Source organism: Pempheris klunzingeri, chromosome 17, assembly GCF_042242105.1.
Source record: "Pempheris klunzingeri isolate RE-2024b chromosome 17, fPemKlu1.hap1, whole genome shotgun sequence".
NCBI classification, from domain to species: domain Eukaryota; kingdom Metazoa; phylum Chordata; class Actinopteri; order Acropomatiformes; family Pempheridae; genus Pempheris; species Pempheris klunzingeri.
In genome coordinates this window covers 15210866-15222579 of record NC_092028.1, presented here as the reverse complement: position 1 = coordinate 15222579, position 11714 = coordinate 15210866, and the positions used below count along the sequence as shown (strand labels likewise).

General features: G+C 42.5%; 1 protein-coding gene across 1 annotated transcript in view; it reads left to right on the top strand.

Annotated features, from left to right (window-relative positions):
* The first annotated feature begins 2193 nt into the window (after positions 1 to 2193).
* The window catches only part of tnrc6c1 (trinucleotide repeat containing adaptor 6C1), a 40918-nt gene continuing 31397 nt past the window's right edge, over positions 2194 to 11714 (top strand). The window contains exons 1-3 of the mRNA XM_070847222.1: positions 2194 to 2256; positions 8872 to 8974; positions 9765 to 9786. Of these exons, the coding sequence (XP_070703323.1) occupies positions 8912 to 8974; positions 9765 to 9786 (85 nt within the window). The 5' untranslated portion in view covers positions 2194 to 2256; positions 8872 to 8911. The remainder of the gene's footprint in view (positions 2257 to 8871; positions 8975 to 9764; positions 9787 to 11714) is intronic.

Below are 11714 nucleotides of genomic sequence, written 5' to 3'. Positions count from 1 at the left end.
AGTGGGTGCATGTGGTCTGTAGTCATAAGAAAGATAGCGATAGGGATGTGCAAAATGTGGTGAGCAAAAATGACTTTCTAACTCCCTGTACACAAACACACACACACACACACACTCATCAAATAATTTGTCAAAACACACATTCATACCACACTTTTACATCACTGCCAACACACTCAGACCATTTTAGTTGGAATCATGCATTCTGCTGGGGAGCAATAGTGAGAAATGCAACGGAAGTAGGATTCACTGAAACAGCATATAATGGAGCCCTCAGCCATATAGTGGAAAAAGATGTCAAATGATGGATAATGAAAAAAACTACAATTTTCAAGCCAAAAGCTTAGATTGAAAAGGTAGTCATAAGTAAAACATTATTTTATGGTGTAATTAAAGTAGGATCAAAAAGTGATGTTTTAATGGGAGTCAATGGTGCAAAAAATGTTTTAAGGGTGACGAGAGGAACTTTCTTCTCTCCACAGTGTATTATAATTCTATTAATACATTCAAAGTTGAAATCTTAAAATGTGGTAAAAGACTGACATCCCTGCAAAATTTTGTCTCATTATCATTAAAATTGGCAAAATTATTGAGTATTTTTAGTTGAAAAATGCAAAAAATGTACCGAGGGGTGCATAAGGGTTAAACACAGGAGAAAAAAATCCTCAGGAAGAGGAAAAGCAACGGATGCATGTATAGAGTTGATACAAACAATAATGAATGACAATATAAAGTCAACAGGGTGCAAACATATACGAAGAAAATGGATCCGGGGACAATGTCGAGTGACTTCCAGGTGTCATCAAACGCTGACGGGACCTGGACGACACAACTCCTAACTACCACCATGTCCTCGTCATACGTCATGTGGATTTCCTCCTGTTTTCTCCGCCCCTCCCCACATTACAAAGATATATGTCCAGGTTAGGTGGAGAATTGTGTCCAAAGCCCTGTGATGGAGACCTGCTGGCTGCGATAACCACCGTGACTCCAAAAGGATTAAGTGGGTCAAGAGTATAAACATTGTTACGGAGGTCTTTCACAACCTGCGAGTGATGTGACAAATGAAGCCCAGGGGTAAAAAATGAAGCCCAATCCTTTATTTAAATAAAATAAAGCAACAATACAGTGTAAAAATGCTCCACCACAACATATTGTTTCTATTTTTATATTTCCTCTGTCTAAACTGTACATATTGTTTTTAATATCTCCTCCTGTCTGCTGTAATGTTGTCATCTCCTGGGACTAATGAAAGACCATCTTATCTTATCTTAAAATATACTTCAAGTATCATCAGCAAAACCACTTAGTTCTGCAGAACTCCCCTGTGACAGCTATATTCCCGTATATGATATTATTAAATTGTTAATGCTGATGCATTGGTGGTTAAGCAGCATTTTACCGCTGTAGCTGGTGGAGAGTGAGCTAGTTATAACTATTTCATATTCTGTCAGGTAGTTTACAGCAGTACTTCCCAAGCAAGGGGCCGAGATAAATCTGCTGGGTCGAGAATTTATTCTACTGCGCAAATTTATATTGATTTTTTTCAGACAATCTTAGCTTTTTGTGAACTAATACATACTTTTATCTCTACTTCACCTGAACAATTATTAGGATGAAACCATCTGAGAGGGGAAATCCTTTTTTAAATATTCATACACATTTGAAACATGACAAGGGGCCCCAAGTCGACACTGTTTGTTTGTTTGTTTATTTTTTGTGAGGAGTCACACGCCAAAAAAAAAAAAAGATTCAGGGGCACTGGGTTAATCTTTGCATTGTATTCATGAAGCTGATCATGTGTTTTTAGTTTGTTGTTGTTGTTGTTGTTTACAGTAGAAATTGTGCCCTCTGTTGGTGCAGAAACATCACGGGCTCCATGTCTCAGACTACAGGCTGAAGTGAAACATGACTGCATTCATCCCCCTCGCACCTACTCTTCACATGTAGCTGTGTACATAGCATGGCAATGAATTTAGGATGGGGGTGGGTGGGTGGGGTGGGGGGTACAGGGCTGCAAGCTCGGGTGGAGGGGGACTGATGGAGGGGCTGCAGTTGTCATGGAAACCCCCGGGGTGGAGCATCGGGAAGTGGGACCAGTTTGTTTTGTTATTGAAGGTCACGTGGCAAGGTGAGGCTCCTCCCCCCTCCCCCCGTTAGCACCGATTCAACCGTCTCGAGCTGCAGCTCCGGTCAGTTACTACAAAATGGCTGCAGAGGCTCCTCCGACAACCAGAACCTCCTGAACGCTTCATGGTAGGATTTATTCACCCATTTGGGCGCTTTTGCACGACGCATTCGCTCCGTGTCGCTCTCCACTTTCCTGAAAATGCGGAATTTGGAAGTGAAATGTGGCAGCTGTTACGGGAATGAAGATATTTTCAGCTCAGCGCACTTTGACATCAATGTTTTCTTCGTTGCGAGTCTCTTTTATTGCAGCGGCGGGTCCTTATTTTTAGTGAGTGCGATGGTGTCTGGCCGTAGCGCTGCTTCTCTCTGTAGTGGCTGAATAGTAATGGGGACTAGTTGGCCCAAAGCAGCGCAGTGGCTCCACAGTTCAGATGATTCAAGGGCACCCTGTGTTGCTGCTGGTTATTTTTTTTTTTAGAGCAGCTTTGCTGGACGCATCGGTGTGCAGGAGAGCTGACATGGATGTTGTTGCTAAACCCGGTGCGCAGACAGCCGCCTGGATCTGGATCTTAACATGCATCACCTGATAAGCAGCAAACGCCGAGTTTAATCGCTGTGCTCGTGTCCTCACACGGCTGCTCCTCCAGCTACGTGCATCTTTATCCATTCAGCCATCTAACGTGGGCTGTTTGGTGAATAGTGGTTGTTATGACTGCTGGCCTTCCCTGGAGAAGAATTGTTGAGTGGCCACTTTTTATGCTGCAAATACACAAGTGCCGAGATTAGAGACTTTTGATTCAGCTCATTGCTTTGACATTTAAACCCTGTGATGGCTGTTGAAATTGTAGCCAGACTGGTTGATATTTTATAAACTGTGTGTGTGTGTGTGTGTGTGTGTGTGTGTGTGTGTGTGTGTGTGTGTGTGTGTGACTTGTCAGTCCACGGTGAGAGCATCAGAGAGCTGTGTAAATCTTGAGATATGATGCATCAATGATTGCTTCCTGTATATTGCCTTCACCATAGAGACGATCATCATTGCAGGGCTCCTGCTGCAGCTTGATTTCCTGCATTGACACACACACACACACACACACACACACACACACACACACACACACACACACTCCTAATGGAGACGGCAGTGTGCACAGACGGGGAATGCCAGCACCCTGATGCATGTAGAGGGCAGGCTGACGTAAGCTTTGGGGCCTGCTGGTTTTACTAATGTGTTGGAGTCCCTAATTTGGGTCCGGGCCTGGCAAGGGATGAAGAGATTGGCGGTGGAAAAGGGAAGGGGAGCGGGTGGGGGTCTTTTCTGCGTCCCTGCCGGGTCAGGGGGCCCCAGTCAGCACCCAAACGTCTGAAAGAGGCAGTGTGTATTCACAGAGAGGCGCCAAAGGGGGCTTGATAACAAAAACAGGCCACTAAATGCTGTGATTACTATAAGGCTTAGGTCATAGCCTCAGTTTCAGTTCAAAATTCTCGATGGCTTTTTGCTTCGCGCTGAACTCGACGACTAGAAGGCTGAGGGGCATTTTGCCAGATTGTGTCATTTGGTTTGGCGGGTTGTTTGGTGTCAGTGATCAGATGCTTAGCTGGAGTCCTCAGTGGAAATGATGAGCTTGCATTCTCTGAAAAGCAGTTTTATTGCTGTCAAAGAAATAAGTTAAGCGTTTCTTAAAAAAGCTCTTTCGCTGGAATGGTTTTGAGTGCAGGGCGGGTACTTGCCGTATTTTTGTACTTGATAGTAACTTTGCAGTGCGTCATTTACAGTATTAAACCAATTCTAATGCTCTGCAATGGGGTGTCATACAGGCAGTATTTTTAGATAAATGCAACTGTAAAGCATTTTCTTAATCGTCCTTTGCAGAAATAAAAATCTGCAGCACACGCTCGGCCTTACTGTTAATCAGAGTTATGTGAGCTCTGGCCTGTTACTGCACAGAGGGGCTTGGTTTTTTTTTTTTTTTTTCGATTTATGAAGACAAATGTGCAAACAGTGAGAAAGCTACGTAATTGGAGTTTAATAAGACATTTGTTAGGGATGTTCTTTGATCTATTGGACCCATAAATTGTCAACTGTGCTTGTGAAAATGTTCCTATTACTTCTGGAGCAGACAACTGACAGTGGGACTGGAGGACTGGAGTGCTTTTGGAGTGTGTCCATACAAGTTATTTTAGGGCCAGTTCAGAGTGCCAGGAGTGCAGGATAAGTTTCTCTTTTCCTTGTTGTCAGACCGGGTCAGAAAGCATTAACATGACCACACTGAGAATAGCTTCAAGTACTTTAGAGAGTGCAATCCTCTTTGCAGAGCACAAGGACTTTGTCAGTGTGCTTACCCAGCAGTTTTTAAACCCTCACACAATTTGAAAGGTGGTACTGGCTACCCTGGTCTTTTCCTTTTCTTTTCTTTTTTTTTTTTTTTAGCATATCACATATTTCTCAGAGCATGCTGAAAAAGCTGTGTTGCCCTAAAGTGCGATTGCGCAGAGAAAGCTGCACATTCTGCCCTAGCAGCAGCAGCAGCGACGGCGGCTGCTGCTGCTGCTGTGGTCGCTAGCCGAGCGCTCTCCCAAGGGTTCGCCGTGCTCTTGTTTGGCTTGCAGCGATGGCATTCCTGGCTCTGTGCCCAGCGACTGCCGTCTAGCACCCCTTCCCCCACCTCTCACACGTACTCACAAACCAGCCCCATCCAACGTAGCCCCCTCATCTTCGCCGCTCCAATGTGGGGCAGCGAGGCATTTGCATATCCACAATTCACCTTGCACACATTGACTCTCCTTCGTCTCCATCTCCACTCAATTTGCTACAAATTTTACACCTGCTTTTATTAGGCTGTCCTTGGTCTCTCCCCAGTCTGACTGTGTTTTTTTTCCTTCCCTTTTGCCTTCCTTTGTAAGCAGAGTGAGTGTCTGGTTTTAAGAGGGACACCAAGCTCTAATCCTGTTGTTCTGACAGGAGGGTGTAATTCCACAACAGAGCTGAGCTCATTGACCTACGTCCTTCATATCGACACAAGTTGTGCTTCCCCGCTACAAACGCCTGCTCATAATGTAGCTGCTATGAGTAAACATCAAATGAAAACTGCATTGTTGTAGCCTCCTTGGCCTGATTTTATTCATTTATAGAATGAATATTATGTGTATTCATTTTCTTAATTTCAACTGATAAAAAGACTCATTGGAATTGGTTTTGTCCTCAAAAACATCATCAGTTATATACGCGGGGTATTTGTATCTTTTAATAGTGGTTTAATTAAAGTTATGTCTGTTCACATAGTGCCATTATATCATCAGAGGTGCTGCAGCATCCCAGTGGACAGGAGTCACTACTCCTACATCCTGCCCATCTCAACATCAGTCAGCATTCTGTTAGTCCAAGAGACACACATCTGTCCAAGCCAGGCACATGTTTGGAAATGAAACGGCAGCACTCGTCGAGAGATGCTCCCTCTGTCCTGGACAGGGACCAAATGTTTCTTAATCTGAAATCATTTTGAAACTTTGCTCAGCGCTCACTCTCTTCGTCCGGGTTGGTGGTCGACAGCAGCTCACATTAACTGGAGCATCTCTCTTACCCTCTGATCCTACATGACACAAGCCCCACTGATGCCTTTGAAAAGAGCAGCACCAGCTATATTTAGCATGGCAGCTGCACCAGTAGGTTCAATATCCAGCCTCTCGGAGGTAAAAATAAGTGTTAATGGTATGGATTGGTAGACTGGTGAATGCAGGCAGTTTTCGTGTTAAAGCAAATTCCAACAACCTTATCTCAGGAGCGTAATCTTGACTACAGTCCAATTGTAAAGATGCTCCATTTATCATGCAGCTCCTTTTCAATGCTGTTCTTTTCAGCCACTAGGCCTTGAGTGTTGCAAGGCGTGTGTTGAGCTGGCCAGGAGGCCCAGTGTGCAAGTGAGTGATATTATCTTAAAGTAATGGACAGTTAATTTGTCACTGTCAATACTCACTGATAGTATTTTTAAAAAGTCCATCAGACGTTAAAAAGATGGGAAAATATTTAGCTCAAGCTCAAGCATTTGAGCATCTGTCTATTTATATCTGTTCACATCCAAATTGGATGTGGTAGATGTTTCATAATGATTGTAGCCAGGTGGGATTTGATGTACAGTTAATTCAGAACAGCCATGGATTGTTCTGTTTTGACACTAATTAAATCACATCTAAATTATGTTTACCAGAAATATAGGAAACATTTGCTGCCATATCTGGAGACAGGAGTCGGGTTTCTGTGTTGATTCCAATTGCCTATTTATTTATATATTCATTCAGTTGTTTATCTGTTTCTTTCAATGTGATTTCTGTTGCTGATCCATTGGCCATTTGCAAATGATGCAGAGACTTTCAGTGCAACATAATGGACTTTTTGGATGCACAGACTTTTTCCCTCACTAGCTCTCTACCCTATGTACTAATTTCTCCAAATGTGATGGCAGTGTGATATAAAAAAAAAAACAGATAAAGAAGTATTGTCTGGTCTAGTCTTTGCACTGAACAGGAGGCTTCTCTGTGCTGACCTGAGCCTCAGTCTGAGAGCAGAGGTGACAATGGCCTCTGGGAGACGGTGGCAGCAGCTTCTGTCATCAAGTTCACAAAGCATTGCTTCACACTTTACAAGATAAGATTGGAAACGCAAGCCTGCACAGCCCACAGCGTAGTAATGCAATGGTACAAGATTCAAGATTCCTTTATTGTCACCATACAAGTACAGCGAAATTTGTAGCGGCCCTTTGGTGCAGTCACATGTAAAGACTGACATCTTGTTACTTTTTAAAGAATTTGTTGTACATTGCTGTAGACTTTTAGTCAGGTTGTAGATTTTCAAACAGAATGTGCAGCAAATACGTACCATTATACACGTAGGATTATTACTACATGTTCTAATTATAATGATACCCGTCTGACATATTCACATATTTACAAGGACTGAAGAAAGTACACATGTTGACTATTTTCACATTTTAAACCAGTCACAACCCATTTTATTTCATGCCCCACGTTCAATCTTTTTATACCATTCCGAGGAACTCCCTTCAGCCACGCAGAAAGCAAACAGAAAATAGTGAATTGCTGTGTCCAATTTTCAAACTCAGCTGAGAGTTTGTATTAGTAATCATGATTAGAACCAGCTACATTTTGTAGGAATCCCGCAGCCAACAAAGCGTAAACATTTTTTTCTCAAGTTGGCTTGTGCTGCAGAAAATGCTGAGCTCTCATAATAAGTAAAGCTCGCTAAATATTCTCAACATTTGTCCAGTAAAGTTCAACACTGCTTGTTCCTCTGATTCATTTGTTGCACTGTGCTAGAAATGGTTGCGTTAGTAGACATTGTACTTAATGTCACTGAATTCAGAGAGATATAGGTAGCATCTAGGGGACTTCTTTAAATGCTAGAGGGTTTCTGCTGCATCTACTTTCCTATTTTCATTTTGAAAGAGACAAAAACATAGCTATCACATAGCTGAGTGTAAGCTCAATTGAATTCTTTTACCAGGGTGGTTGTCGTTTTCATTTATATAAATGGTCTTACATATTTTTGGTTTAACTTATTACATTTGCCATCAAGGTCGAGGGAGAGCAGTCAGGGGAGAGCAGGAAAAAAATACAGACATAGTTTTCTTCTGTTGGTTTGTTTGTTTCTTTGACTATTCAGAACCATCTCTTGAATCCACGTTCCCATGACATGCTCCAAGCCCTGACTCAGTTGCATAATTATAAGCTCAGATTTGTGTTTTATTTTTTGAATCTTGTCAAGTTCATCATTCTTCTTGTTTTTCCAATTCCGTTATTGAACATCCACAACCAAACTGATTTCAGCTCAGTGCTTAAGGGCGCTGTCTGTCTCCACCTGACTGCTCACCAGGGCTTCTGGGAGTACTTGTTGCCAGGCAATGGCACACATCACTGTCGCCTGCAGCATAGGCACGGCAGTAGAAAAGGCTGAGGGTTTTATGTACGATTTCACACAGAACTTGATTCCAACTTATGTATGTTTTTGAGGCCAGTTCCTCTTCCCTCAGTCCTTAAAAACCCTGGCTTCTGGGTTTTATTTATTTGTTTTTCTGTGTAGAGAAAACTCAGCTGGATGCACTTGTACTTGAAAGAAAGCAGCACCGTCAGGTGTTTTTCAGCTAGAGTGTGTGTCTGTTGTGAAGACTTTTTCTCCCAGGACAGGGTAGAGAAGGTGTAAGCTATTACCAGAGAGACTTTGCAAGCAGATGAAAGGTGCATGGAGTCGTCTACGACCCAGAAAACTGGCATGTATTGTTTTTCTGTGGTCTGCCCACACATTAGTTGATCTGTTTCCCTGGCTGGGTGTGTAGACTAAAGAATGGGGGCCTCCTCTCATTGGCCCCTGCTATACTATACTATTCTAGATCTGTAAGGCCTCCCTAATGTTTTCCAGAGACAACCCCAAAGACCACCAAACTAAAACACACACACATGAACAGTTTGCACGGTTCAAAACATCACAGTTTGAAGTGCAATAGAAACCTGCATTCCTCTGTCTGGTGGTTGTGTTACTGCCACGCACGTTACAACAGCAGCCACTGACAACACAGATTTTACCTTGGAGAGCAACAATCGAACAATGCCGCTAAACAAATGTGCAGAAATCTCTTTTGCACCTGTTGAGGCACAGTAACACAGTTTCTCCTCAGTCGGTGCTTGGGATTAAACCATATCCATCTCTCTCTCTCTTTCTTTTTTTATTTCAAGCTGTGAGAAGAAGCAAAAAACACGAGAAGAGAACCATTTGATGGAAGATAAGAAAAAGAAAAAGCAAGAAGAGAAGAAAAAGAAAGAAGCTGCTCAGAAAAAGGTAAGTGTGGCGACCCCCTCATGGCACGCACATTCACTCATCTTTTAGCTTTAATTTTCTCTGCCTAGTCCGACATGGTAGGATGCTAGTGTCGGACGATCGTTTCTGTCTTCATATCCTCCAATCGGGGCTCCTCGTGGTTGCCAATAGGATCCGATTGCGAGCGTATGGGCAGAGTTCTGTCACATGCTAAGGTGTTGTTGTTATAGCTGCATCACGTCAAGCACATGCATTTTGTCTGTGCGTTTCACACAGAACTTTATGTAGTTATCACTGTTGTCTTAACCCTGCAGCCTCTCGTCTCTCCCCCTCCTCCTCATTTTTTCCTTCAGTGGGTCTTCTGTTTTTATTGTGTTAGGTTAGCCTGCTGCTCTCCGTAATAAGGTTTATGAATCCTTGACTCTTTGTCACTGCTATTGAAAGTATGTTTGTTTGTATTTCTTAATGCATGAGAGGAATAATTGTGTTATCTATTTTACTCCCTCTCCATCTACCAGCCCAATGAACCCTTTCACCCCGTCCAGCAGTAGGAATGAACATGACCCTCTTAGCATTTCAATAGATGAGCAAAAACAGCCCCTGAACATTTTGTTCCGATTGCCCTGGCTAGTTGCTCCAGCACTGTCGTGCAGCTGGCGAGCCTGCCAATCCGACTCAGATGTTGATGCAGCATAAGCATTTAGACCCACAATTTTCACTTATATGTAGAAAAGCTGCTTAATGCCTAAGTTACTCTGAGTCCTCTTTCTGTTGCTAATATATATTTTTTTCTCTCTTTTTTTTTTTCCAGGCCACAGAACAGATAACCAAAGGTGAGTGATGGCTACTTGTCTTAAACTTATTTATTCAGTGTATTCTGTTGCCCATATAAAATGGATAAGTTAATTTCTTTATTAAGTATGTTTTGTGGCTGCACTGGTGAATCTGTCTTTGTGATACAATGTACTGCACATCCAATAACACAAGGTTTCTCAGCACAGGCAAAATGATACTTTGCCAGGTTTGCCTGCCATGAACCTTACTATGAGTTTGTGATACGATTTTTTTTAAACAGTAGGGTGACTTATTGTTTGGGTGTGTAAACATTTGTTTCCTTCTAATTATATAATAACTCCTGTGCAGGATCGCTTCTTTGCCTCAAAGCCTCAATTTGCTCCCAGTTCACTGTGCAATTTGGATATGAGGCATTAGCTTTTATAATAGTAAAACATCTTTCCTGAGAACATTAGCAGCGTCTAGGTGGTCCATAGTACCTGAGCCAAAATAGAGGCCAGGTGCCCATACAAGACTAATAAGGAGCATGGGGATGGTGCAGCTGCTCGTCAGGCCTCCCCGTGGGCTCCTCAGGCATACCTGGGAGGGTGGAGGTGAGGAGAAGTCTCAGAAGAAAAGAAAACAGCACAAAACAAAAGCGAGACAGAGAGGTGAATAAAGTTGAGTGAAAGATGATGTACATTGCGAAGACTGTGCTTAACTTACCAGCTTTGAAGAACTGCTCTGTGGCAGCAGGAGACCCACTCTTCACTTTTTCTCTGCAAGCGAACGCTCTTAATGACCGGAGAGAGGCAAGTAGGCAGTGTTGGACAGTCAGTGAGCCCGGGAGCAGATCTCCTGCTCGAGATGAGCGGGCAGATGGGAGAGGGACTTAATGTCTTGCAAGGGATGGGCAGGGCGAAATCTGATTAGCACTTCTGGTAGACTTTGGCAGCATGGCCTCAGTGGCAGCAACCGAATGGACACCTAATTAAAGTGAGTGTGTTTGCCTTTTTGTGTCCAAAGCTGTGTTCGGACAAATGTGTTTGTATGAGTTTGGTGGCTAATTTTGTTCAGACCAGTAAAAAGGAGTAAGCTGACATGTGTTCACCTCCTGTGAGTGCATGCAACTGTAAACTCTATAGTCGAGGGTCAGTGGCTTGACCTCCGACTCTGTCCCTGAAGGACAAGTTAATGAGACTGTAATGTCACCGAGGTGCCCCCTTCCAGCCCTTAGTCCTCTTGTCTGAGTCACACTCAGCCCTTCACAGTATGCTGCGCTAATGAACGTGATCTGGGTTAGCTGTGTTCGTATTCCCTTTGTCTCTTATCTACTTTCTGTTGTTTCACAGCATCCACAAATTGACCTATATACTTTGCTTCAAACTAGGCACAATTATTTTCTTGGTGTTTGCTCATAACAGCAATGTGCCATGACCTCATTTTACAATCTCACATTTGCCTTTTTGGCACATTATGAATAGTTGTGCACTCCGATGTTTTCATACTCCTTTGGCCACGTGACACTCTTTTTCTCTTGGACTGTCCAATTCATATTTGAGGATTAATTTCGTTGATTTATCAATTAGTTGATTAAATTATTTATTTTATTTAACCTTTATTTTACCAGGTAAAATCAGTTAAGAACAGCTTCTCATTTACAATGATGACCTGACGAGAGGCCCCAGCAGAAAAACATACAAAAACAAAACAAGACGAAACAAAGCAGAAAAGAACCACATTATTGTTATTATTGAGATGTAAAAGAATCTCTTAAAATCTAGAGGTTAATTTCATAGAATCAAAGAATATTTTTTAAATATTATTGTGATGCCAGAGATACGACTGTTAATCTATTTTTTGTGACAGTAGACTAATGTCCCATTCATCATAACAAGACAGTGAAAACAATAAATCGACAAAAAAATATCCCATTTAGTGATTAATTGGCTAATCAACTGAGAGCGACAGATTGCCTCTGGTACTA